Source organism: Furipterus horrens, unplaced genomic scaffold (assembly GCF_987537825.1).
Source record: "Furipterus horrens unplaced genomic scaffold, mFurHor1.1.pri manual_scaffold_1, whole genome shotgun sequence".
NCBI lineage: Eukaryota > Metazoa > Chordata > Mammalia > Chiroptera > Furipteridae > Furipterus > Furipterus horrens.
The window spans coordinates 160,355,660-160,367,916 of NW_028327171.1; the positions used below are offsets into that span (position 1 = coordinate 160,355,660).

Sequence of the window (12,257 nt, forward strand, 5' to 3'; positions counted from 1 at the left end):
CCTTTGGCTTGCAGGCTGGCGCTCAATACACTGAGCCACACCAGCCAGGGTAGGAGTCCATAATTGTAGGAGTCCATGATTTTAAAGGAATGTCTCTTTTTTAAGAAAAAAAGGCCTGGGAATAGTCTAGATTATCCAAGCCAAACATTGAGATCAGATCCAGCCACTCTTAGTGGACATAAAATGTTTTTCAGGCAGTTTAGCTGGGTGGCAACTAGCAGCCATTCACTGTATTTCTTAGCAAGAGCGTACAAAATTTCCTCAGATGTTGTTCTCTTAGGGGCTTCATACAAGGCAACCAGACATCAGAGATAATGCAAGTGCCCCTATATTTTACACTGTAGGACATCAGTTACTCCATCAAGGTCACACAGGCAGTGTGTGGTAAAAGCAGTGACAAACAGGCTCTATCTAGGGTTCTCTTATGTACCACAGAGTGGGGGTACAGGGAAGAAACACAGTATGAAAATGTCAAACTCAGGGTCAAAAGTGAGGAAGAATACAAATTTATGTAGACATGTTTTTCCCATCCCCTCACTCCATCCAGGACCACATTAACAGATCCTCCTTTAAATGAATCTACTATTTGTCTTAAAAAGGACCAACTATATTTGGCTTCCTAAAATATCTGTTGATGATTTTCATTTCAAGGCTGATAGAAGTGGATGTTATGTGCTATATATAACTATGATGTTTATTATGGCATGAAAATATATTTTTCTAATTTCTTCCTTAAATTGTATTTCTGAAGAAGATAATAATATTGTTCCTTTATACTAACTTTTCTATGTTGCTCTGAAAATAGTGCTTGGATGAAAACCAGCAGAGGCAGGTGAGGGGCATTGGTATCCATTATATAGGTCAATGATTCTTCCATGATAATCTAGAAAAGTAGGATTCGGTACAGACACCAAAGTAAATACAAATACTTCCCCAAACTTCAGTTTTCTTCACATAAATCAAGAAGGATGGGGCTAAAATCTTAAATGCTCTTTGATCATAACAACTGCCATATAGAACAGACAGGTTCTCACCACACAGACAACTAAAGCCCATCTCCTTGAACCCTTATTTTCAACCAGATTCACCCAAGGAGTGTCTTTTCCTTGGTGTTGAACAAGAAAAACCACACTAACCAAATGGTCACACACATATTGATCAACAACAGTTGGCTCACTTTCAATGGAAAACAGGCGAGAATAATATCACGCTTGTATGCTAGTGACAGTGATGAGACTACGAAGTTCTTTGTTTATGACAATTATTTCCTATGACTGAGAGGGCACTAAACAATAATTGCCTTCAAATGCATGGCTGCTATTAATATGCTCATCCTAATAACTTAGACTCTAAAAGAAATGTAGAAGGATTTAGTAAAGGATTAAGATAATAAAATTCATTACTCTTTCTATATATATAGATTGAAAGATAAAGATAAGCTGACAAATTATAAAAATACCTTAAAGTGATTGCTTTTATAAAAATTCATTACATTCCTGTTTCTTATTTTAGGTCTTAAAAGTAATATGATACAAAGATGAAAAGTTACTATTCCATAATTTACAGTTAAAGCAACATAACTACAGAATTGGAGTTCTTTTTCCATAATCAACACTATTGGAGATCAGGCTTCATAATCAACACTATTTCATGCCTCATTCCTAGAACCGAGCATCTCATCTGCTACATTACATGTGGAAAAATGCACCTTCCTTGGTCACAGGCGTGAGGAGTATATTTTTAACCTATGTGGAAGTGCGGCGTGTTCGCTCATTTGTAACACAGGCACATACATCTGAATTCCTAATGCATTCAATATTAAAGAGCACAAGCAGAATTAGCAGAATATAAAGTTTAATTTAAAAAATAAATTTCTTGTGTTAATGTACAAAAAATTAAAATTAGGTCCTAAAGAATAAAAAAAGATGTGTCTGCTAATAATTACCCGAGTTGTACTTGGTATAATCTGAGAAGTGGTGCTAGACTCAATATAATACATGACCTATATTTTAGCTGGCAGTTTTGGGGTTTCCTGGAGAGCAGTTTGCTTGTCAAAGAACTGGAAGTTTAAAATTTTTATTGTTAGATAGCCAGAATGCAAAAGCGCTTACCTGTGTATAATTCAGCTTTTAAAATTCCAAATCTTTAGAGTAGGCTATGACAATTCCAGAATTAATATTAAATTAAATAAACAAACCCACAATCAAAACCAGTAATTAAGAAAACATCTATAACCCCATGGAAAATATTCTACATATTATCTTATTAAGATTTAACCCTTAAGTGTTCTACTGAGACAGACTCATGTCATTCTTTCAAATATTTAAAGATTTTCTTTAACATATAGTTATCTATTTTAATTGAATATTTTATGTATACTCTACTGCTGTGATTTTATTACATAGGCTGCAATCATACAAACTCCAAGAATAAATAATTCAATATAACATTAAGGTAAGATGACGCCAAAGAGTCACTTTATTTGACCAAAAGGAAAGAATTTAAATGTATTATAATGTAATGCAATTGCAAATTAATATAATATAAATGTAAAATAAATATATAGGTTCCAAATTTGGTCCTTACCATAGGTGATACACTCTGAGAACTGCAGCCGCTTCTACCTTGATATGGATGCATGTAATTCTGGTACAGCTGCATGCCATACTGCAAAATAAAGGAATAAAAACAGTCTCGCCACTTTTACTACACAGATAATTTACAAAAATCAACACTTTCATTAATTATAATTATAGAAAATAAAAATTATAAGCATTCCTTAAAACTAGTAAGTTAAAGCAACAAAGTTTTTGAAAGATAAACTTTTAATGCCTTAAAATGACACATTTAAAAACAGAATTTTTTCATCTGGCCCCACTATTTAAGTTCTAACTCATCAGTACAAAGATCTGGAACTGAAATTTCTATACATTATTTTTAGCACCAAAAGCAATAAAATTGTTTGGATGAGTATATCACCTACTGATAAGAAAGCTCACTTTGGAAGAAGTGCCAGACTTTATGGTACAAAGACTCTGCAAACACATCCTAAGCAAAACCAGGTAAAATTTACCACAACTCTTCAAGGGCTGGTTGATGAATTACATTTTCTCTTTGGCTCTAAATTCAAGGAAATCAAAATGGCGGGGAATTAGGCTGAGTTTAGACAAAGGGCCACAAAATACAATGTAAATGGCAGTAGATAAGAATTGCAGCATATTTACTTTCAGGGGGTAGCATTATAAAACTTGGGCTTCCAGGCTATAAAGGCAAAATGGGTCTTCTAGACTGTAATACCAGATTATAAGTTTGAGAAACATTAAGAATGTCAACTGTCATGACCAAACTTATCTTGCAGGTTTCCCCATATGAAACTGGAAGATAACCCCCTTAGATTTAAGTTACTTTGGTTGGAAGGAAGAAATGAAGGAAGAAAGGAAGGAAGGAAGGAAGGAAGGAAGGAAGGAAGGAAGGAAGGAAGGAAAGAGAAAATAAAACAAAACATAACAAAAGAAACCTCAACATAATAAAGGCTATATATGAGAAACCTGTAGCCAACATCATACTCAATGGGCAAAAACTAGAAGCTTTCCCCTTAAGATCAAGAACAAGACAAGGATGTGTACTCTTTCCACTTCTATTCAACATAGTTTTGGAAGTTCTAGCCACTGCAATGAGACAAGAAAAAGAAATAAAAGGCATCCAAATTGAAAAGGAGGAAGTAAAACTGTCATTATTTGCAGACGACATGATAGTGTACATAGAAAACCCTATGGACCCCAGCAAAAAACTACTCAACCTAATAAGTGAATTTGGCAAAATAGCAGGGTACAAAGTCAATATTCAGAAATTGAAGGCATTTCTGTACACCATCAATGAAATATCAGAGATAGAAACTAGAAAAAGAATCCCATTTACTATAGCAACAATAAAAATAAAGTACCTAGGAACAAACTTAACCAAGGAAGTAAAAGACCTGTACTCAGAAAACTACATCGTCGGCAGCCGTCCGTCTCGAGAGACGATGGTGTAGCTTCTCAAGAGTCTATCTGCACCGCCGAGAATGGCTGTGCAGTCCGACTCGGGAGTGACATGGTATCTGTCTCCTCCCGTGTTGAATCGACATCATGCGATGACGCTGAAGCTACAGAGCCTGGGCAGGGTGATATGGAGGGTCTGCTGTTGCCCATGCAGCAGACCCCCCCTCTCTTCGCAGCTGAAGGGTCCAAGGGAAAGACGGAGTCGATACAGCTTGGCTTCAGGTGCGCCGCAGGAGTTGCCGGTGTTGACTACAACGTCAAACCGCCTTAGGGACTCCGGCTCCGGATTTTCTGTCGGGGTTTATGTAGAAAACTACATAACGCTGAAGAAAGAAATTAAGGAAGATACAAATAAATGGAAGCATAGACCATTTTCATGGATGGGAAGAATCAACATCATTAAAAGGTCCATACTACCCAAAGCAATTTACAGATTCAATGCAATCCTTATTAAAATACCAATGACATATTTCACAGACCTAGAACAAATACTTCAAAAATTTATATGGAACCAAAAGTGACCCCAAATAGCTTCAGTAATCTTGAGAAGGAAGAACAAAGTCAGAGGAATCACAATGCCTGATATCAAACTATACTACAAGGCCATGGTAATTAAAACAGTCTGGTACTGGCATAAGAACAGACATATAGATCAAAGGAACAGAATAGAGAGCCCAGAAATAAATCCAGGACTACACAGTTAATTAATATTTGACAAAAGGGGAAGGAGCATAAAATGGAGTGAAAAAAGCCTCTTCAACAAATGGCACTGGGAGAACTGGACAGGGACGTGCAAAAAAATGAAACTAGACCAACTTACACCACACACCAGAATAAACTCAAGATAGATCAAAGACTTAAATGTAAGCTGTGACACCATAAAAGTCCTAGAGGAAAACATAGGCAGGAAAATTTCAGATATCCCACGCAGCAATATTTTTGCCGATGTATCTCCTAAGGCAAGGGAAATAAAGGAAAGGATAAACAAGTGGGACTACATTAATGCGGAAAAAATGGGACAACTATAATAAAACAATAGCAACAACAAAAAGAAACAAATAGGACAGACGAGGTTTTTTGTTCAATTGTTTGTTTTGTTTTGTTAATACTATACAATTCTCTCCATTTCACGGAGCTATAGTGAACTTGTTAAAAGTAGGTCCTATATATAAAAAAGACACACCATGGAATCCAATCTTACCCTTAGGGTGAATACCACTTAAACATTCCAACAGAGCCGTTTCTCTACTGGAGACTATTTCCTTAAAAACAATTTCAGCAAAGTGGATATATTTGATAATTAGGCAGGAAATCAGAGTGGGGAGAGGAAAGTCACGATGATCAAGATTTTGCTTTCAACCTGAATATAAACTCACACTCATTTAAAATTCTGTGTTGACTTTTTTTATCCAATTATTTCCCAACTTCTAAAAATTATTTTTTAATTTAAGGTTTGACTGACATTAATGAGATGTAATAAAATTTATTATAAATCAACTCTAAGCCTACAATAATTTTAAAAAGACAGAGGAGCTTAATTCCCGGTCAACTTCATTTTGGAGAATATACAATAACCTCCAACCAATACTTTCACAAGATACATGCTGCTTGGCCACCTTTTATTTACCTACAGTGAAAAGCCTACTACCAACTAACAAGACTGTTTTCTTCAGAGATGCATTATTGTTCCTGGTACCTTCGGTGTTAGCTAATTGCTTCTGTGCTGTTGGAGACCTTGGGTGGGCATTTAACTCTGGCAGAAGGATAGAGCATGGGTCACTTTAACATCTCCCTGTCCCTATGGAGGGGCAAATAAGGGACCAAAATATGTTAGAGTGAAGCTAGCAGTTTTAATTGAAGGAAAGGAAAGCAGATATGTAACCAGGACACTGTACATGAGCAAATTCCTTTTCTATGTCTCAGATTTTCTGATTCTGTATGTAACTGGGATTTCTCCAAAGGGAACAGGAGTATCTCCATCTCATGTTACATGAAAATGAAAGGGAAATGAAAATAAAAGAGGCCAAGTTCTTGGCACAGGCTATCTCTAATAAGTAGTATACAATGAAAACTAGAGGGATATTTCCGGTCCAGCCAACATAACAGACTAGTTTCTCTCTGTTCCTTCCCACTAATGATGTTATTTCATTAAAACACTGATGAGAGAAAAAAAATGACTCCTAGCTGGGACCACTGTCTGTGTGGAGTTAGCACGTTTTCCCCATGTGTGTGTTGGTTTTCTCTGAGGACTCTGGTTTCCTCCCACATCCCGAACATGTGCACAAGGTGAGCTGGCGTGTCTCCACTGTCCCAATCAGAGTGAGCAGGTGTGCGCACGCCTGCAATGGAAGGGCGCCTTGTCCAGGAGCGGTCCTGCCTTGTGCCCTGGGCTGCCAGGTGGGCTCTGCCCCCTTCAACCCTGAACAGATTGGAAAATCATCATCTCATTTGTTTTTATACATCTTGCTTAAATATTTAAAACTCACATTTACTTCAATGTTTAATATTGAAAGTGTTTGGGTCTGTATTTATAAGTTTCGTGATATTTATGTGACCAGAAATACGCCATAGAAACTTAACGCTTGTTTTTATCAATCAGCTTATGGTACACAGGTTTCATCATGCATCGTTTCTAACGTCACAGTTTCCAAGAACCTATCAAGGACATTAAGTGAGGACTTACTGTGCGATGATAAACTCTGGAAATAACATGATAAACAACCGAAGGAGAGGATCTAAAGATGCCTCTAACACCAGGTGACGCCAGCGGCACCAGCCACAGGGATCGAACAGGAGCCCCGCTGACAACCTGCCAGGGAAGCCAGCTCAGTCCCCTGTTAGCATGTCTCAAATGTGTCTGCGCGGACAAGCCCAGAGTCCTGTAGCTGGATGTTCTAAAGTGTAAAACAGATCATAACACTTCCCTGTTTGAAACTCTTCACAGGTTTCTCACTGGCCCCAGAACAAAGGTCCTCACTGGTGCAGGCCTCCCTCTCTAGCCTCATCAGGAAAAGTTTTACCAGAATGAAAACAAACAGGGAACAGTAATGTCATAGCAGAATAATGGCCCCTTAGATGCCCACATTCTAGTCTCCAGAACCTATGACTATGTTAGGCTACATGGAAAAAGGGGAAATAGGTTGTATGTGGAATTATGAGTGCTAATCAGGTGACCTTTAAATAAGGTGATTATCCTGGACTATCCAAGTGGATCCAGTATAATCACAGGGGTCCTTATAAGTGGAAGGGAAACCCAGAAGAAAAAGAAACAGAGATACAGCAGTGTGAAAAGGACTAAGTACACATTGCTGGCAGTGAGGGTGGATGAAGGGGCCATGAGCCAGGGAATCTAGGTAGCTGCTAAGGCTGGAGACAGCAAGGAAATAGATTTCCCCCTAGACCCTCCAAAAGAAAATGCAGCCCTGCTGATGCCTTATTTTCAGGCCAATTAAGACCCATTTCAGACTTCTGAATGACAGAAGTGTAAGATAAATAACTATGTACTGTTTTAAGCCATGACTTTGTTGGTAACATGTTATAGCAGCTATAGAAAACTAATGTAATAGAGCATGTTTAAACTGGAAGTTTATGACATGAAAGGGGCTTTGAGAAAAGTTAGATGAAATAAAAAAGTAAGAAGGGGAGAATCTTTCAGAAAGTAAGCACTGTGTATATGAAAGGATCATAAAGTCTTAGACACACATTTGTTTTTAGATTTTAACATCTTTAAATTTGACTTAAAAATCTATGGCATCTTTTATTCACTGTGGACTAACCAACCTGTCATTCCCTGAAATGGGTGGGATCAAGAAATCATTAGCATCAACCTTGCAAAAGAGATGTCAGTGGCTAGAAAGACAACCCCACAGACCACAGCAGGGCACTCATCTGAGAGGTTCAGCCTTCCCACAGGTTTTGATAGCATACAACTGGATAGTCTGTGGGAAATGTTAATATCCTTGACTCTGAGTTAAAAATGATTTAGAAAAGCCAGAGTTAGGATATAAAAAAGCTTAAGGATAGCTCAACTGATTTATTTCACAGATATTTTCATATATTGTATATATGCATATACCTCTGTGTGCATATACACAATTGCTAAATGGTGAAGATGTAGGTCTACATAAATCTAAACTAAGTGAATATAAAAATTATTAATATGAAAGCATCGTATCATAATTTTATTGGCATAAGTCTTTTTTTTCTAGTTACATACAAAATAATGGAGTATCCTAGAGAAGTCAGTGATGTGTTAGATTTGCTGAAAAACTGATCTAAGGAAGTGAGCTTGCCACCTGCTACTGTGTTGGGTCATAAGTTTGAGCCAAGTTAGAAGGGAGGAAGACTTGGCTAACAAAGTTGGAAAGCATGTTCTCTACCAGTTTTCCAGAATTCTGATGGAAGGGGAGAGAAAATCAGAGACCTCAAGGTATTTTCTCTACCATATTCACAATAGTCAAAAGGTAGAAACAACACAAATATCCATCAACAGAAAAACAAACAAACTGTTTATTTAACACACATAGGTATACAGTAGAATATTATTCAGCCGTAACAAGAAACGAAGTACTACTGATGTATGCTACAATGTGAAAGGACCATAAAACATTATGCTAAGTGAAAGAAGTCAGACACAAAAAGTCACCTATTGTATGATTCTGCTTGTATGAAATAGATAAATTCACAGAGATAGAACAAAGATTAAAGATTGGTGGTTGCCAGGGGCTGAGGGAACTGCTTAATGGGTACAGTTTCCTTTAGAGGTGAAGAAAAAGTTTTTTTTTTCTTTTCATTTATTGATTTTGTGAGACAGAGAAACATGGACTTGTTGTTCCATTTATTTATGCATCCATTGGGTGCTTCTCATATGTGCCCTGACCAGAGATCGATTGCACAGATCTGGCATACTGCTCTAACCAACTGAGCTCCCGGGCCGGGGCAGGAAAATGTTTTAAAGCTAGACAGAGTTGGTGTTTACACAACATTTTGAATATACACAATGCCATTGAGTTGTTTACATTAATCTGGTTAATTTTATGTTGTGTAAATTTCACCTCAATTTAAAAATATTTAAAGAATAAAAACAAAACTATCTTCCAAACCTGGGATGACAACTAATCTGATTCTGACTAGTCTGCCCTTCCTCAAAAGGAGAAGGTTAATAATTTTCTAATTTTAAATTAGAAAAGTTGTGTTAAATTTACTAGCACATAGGTTTCAAATATAAATATTTTCTATACATTCTGGAAGAAATCAATTCTGAGTCTCTCTTCCCTATCTACTTACCTTTAGAACAGCATTATTCCTTTCAAAATGCTTACCCACAAATTATACTTATAAAAGTTGTAATTTCTATTTAACACAAAGGTAGATGATTTAATATTATATCTATAGTAAACTTTATATAATAATTTGAATTATATTTAAAATAGAAGCATTTCTACAACACTTAAATGAAATATAAAACAACTACACTAAAGATATATCTAGGAGGGCACATTTTAAAATATACTTCATAATGACTGGATTGATGGCAATATTTTTAAAACACACACTAAGTCATGTACAAAAGAAGTTTCAATCATTATAGTGGCTATATATGTAATATTCTAAGGCAAAATTAAAATCAGGACATTTCTAAAAACAGAATACTTACTTCACACAAAAATGACAAATGTATTAGCTTAGTCTACTCTGCAAATGTTTATCTTTTAGATAAAAATAAAATAAAATACACACATTGAGTGGTGGTGATTTTTCTTCTTACTCACATGCCCAGACTCATAGCAAATCCTTGCATTTTGAAATGCAGCTATTTTCAAACCTTGACGGTACTCTCAGCATTTAATAGAAACGCAAGACTGCAGTGAGATTACCTTAAGCAATCTAATCGCCGTCACCCAGCACGTCCTACTCTGCTCTTCTTCTGCACAGAGCATTTTCAGGTCTCGGGGCCCTCGCGCTTTGTTAGGCTAGAAGGCCACAGCACATTGTTTATCGTTAATGCATATCTTGAAGGTAACACCTGTTGAAATAAAAGCCACTAAAATTCTCCCATATATGTAAGAGAAAGCTGTCTCTTTTTAAATGAAACTAAAAGAAACTCAAGCTTACCTAAAAGGCTGAGGCTTGCTTTACTCATCTATCAAAATATTAAGCCTGTACCTTAAAGCAGAATCCATAGTTAGTTGGTGCTCCATGTTTTTTTTTGCCGGCCAGTGACACATAAATATCACTACTGCCAAATTCGCTGAAAAACTGCAAATGCCGGGGTTCCTTTAAAAAAAAAAAATGCGAGTGTTGACATAGGTACATATTTTGCAGTATCTACTTTGTACTTCTATTATATTACATAATTTATATCTTGGCAAAAATTATCCCAAATAATGTCACAGAAGCAAAAGGGAAGAAAAGCTAAGACACTATATCCTTAAATAACCAGGAGCTTGAAATGACATCATTTAATTTAAGAAGTGGCAACTTGTCTATAATTTAACTTCCAATATACAAAAAAAGTACACTTTCCTATTTTAAAATTATCCCCTTTAACCACCATTTCAAGGATTTTGAAGGAGAGAAGACAGAAAGAACGGCTTTTGAAAATGTTTTCCTTTCTGGGTTTCAAACAATGGTAGTTCTCTAAAGGGAAAAAAGGTTGGTTTAAGCTTCCACAGCAGTTAGAGAAGAAAAAGGAGGCAGAGACAATGATCCCTGCTTCATTCGGACATAACCATCCCTCACATCTGTGTGTTGCCTAACACACCACGGCAAGCAATGAGATAGGAGACATGACTAACTTCCGTTACTGAAAGGAGGAAGCCTGTTAGGATGAGTTTAGGGAAATTATTTGGCAGTGGGATGGGTCTGATTTTTAAGGCAAAGTGAAATCAAGAACAGTTATATATTCTCTAGGAAATCCATGAGATTTAGAACTGGTCATAGAAAATCACTGGGCCATATTAATCTGTGATAGGTTAATAACTTGGAGAAGTGTTCAGTTCTGGGGTTGAATATATAATCAGAACCAACCAAAATAAATTTTTTCTTTAAAACCTTGCTGCTAGTAGCATGGTCCCCAACCACACCAGCATTACCTGGGAGTTTATTAGAAATGCAAAATCTCAGGACCCACCCGAGACCCACTGAATCAAAATCTGCATTTTGCCAAGCTTTCAGGTGATTCACAGGCAATGAAATTTAGAAATGCTTTAAACAAAAAGAAAGCAAGCAAGAGAAAGGAAGGAAGGAGGGAAGGAAGGAAGGAAGGAAGGAAGGAAGGAAGGAAGGAAGGAAGGAAGGAAGGAAGGAGGGAAGGAAAAAAGAAAAGAGGGGAAAAAATAGAGCATTCAGTAATTTGATCAACCTATTCACATCCAAATACAAAGAAGTTTCAGTGATTTACCAGCAGGCTATGCTGTCCCTGGTGATTGGTACAGTGAGAATTTCTATGTATGTCACTTTCTCTGAGTGTCAGTGTTCTTAAGCATTCTGATCTAATGAATGACTATAGTTCCCAATCCCATGAAAATAACACAGAAAAGAAAATTGCTAAAATAGACCCAGCCTAGAGCCTGTGGAATGAGGGAGGATAAAGGAGAAAGATATTCTTACTGACATAGCCTTTAAAGCTGAATTCCTAGATAGAAACTGATTTGTTATTAAAAAAAAAGTCTGATTTCTATGAAGATGAAACAAGACCATCCTTGCCCACTGATACTATACAAGTCAATGTCAGTGAGTCATTCAAATGTGAGAAAAAGGCAGCTCAAGAAACACTGGAAGGCCATAGGGGCATATGAGTTTCCTCTTTTGGTTAATTTTTTTCCCATTCCTTTAGGCACATCAAGACTTATGGCATTATACAACTACAAGGCCGAGCTGGCATGGCTGGCAAAAGCTAAGCGTGCACATATATAACATCAGAGGGGCTGGAAGGAGGGCAATTAGATGTTTCTCTATAATACAAGCCACAGTCACATCGTCAAGGCTTAAAGTAGTGGTTGTCTAATTCTTACACAGCCTACATCTTTAGAAAGTAAAATACATTGAGACCCTTCTCACAGAAAAAGGACAAGATATGGTCTCCTTGCCAAGTAGAAATGTCAGTATTAGATACCAGATAATCTACATAATTTGTATCAGTCATCATTCTTGCAGTTATCTAATACCTCATATTTCTTTATTTAGGGGAACTTAAAATCATTTTCATGCATAGAC

At 36.8% G+C, this 12,257-nt stretch overlaps 1 protein-coding gene across 2 annotated transcripts in view; it reads right to left on the reverse strand.

Annotated features, from left to right (window-relative positions):
* The window catches only part of GRB14 (growth factor receptor bound protein 14), a 111,748-nt gene that overhangs the window by 6,452 nt on the left and 93,039 nt on the right, over nucleotides 1-12,257 (reverse strand). For both annotated transcript variants that reach the window (XM_090267752.1, XM_090267758.1), the window contains 3 exons: nucleotides 10,206-10,316; nucleotides 9,917-10,012; nucleotides 2,587-2,667 (listed from right to left, as the gene is read on the reverse strand). In XM_090267752.1, the coding sequence (XP_090123878.1) occupies nucleotides 2,587-2,667; nucleotides 9,917-10,012; nucleotides 10,206-10,316 (288 nt within the window). The remainder of the gene's footprint in view (nucleotides 1-2,586; nucleotides 2,668-9,916; nucleotides 10,013-10,205; nucleotides 10,317-12,257) is intronic.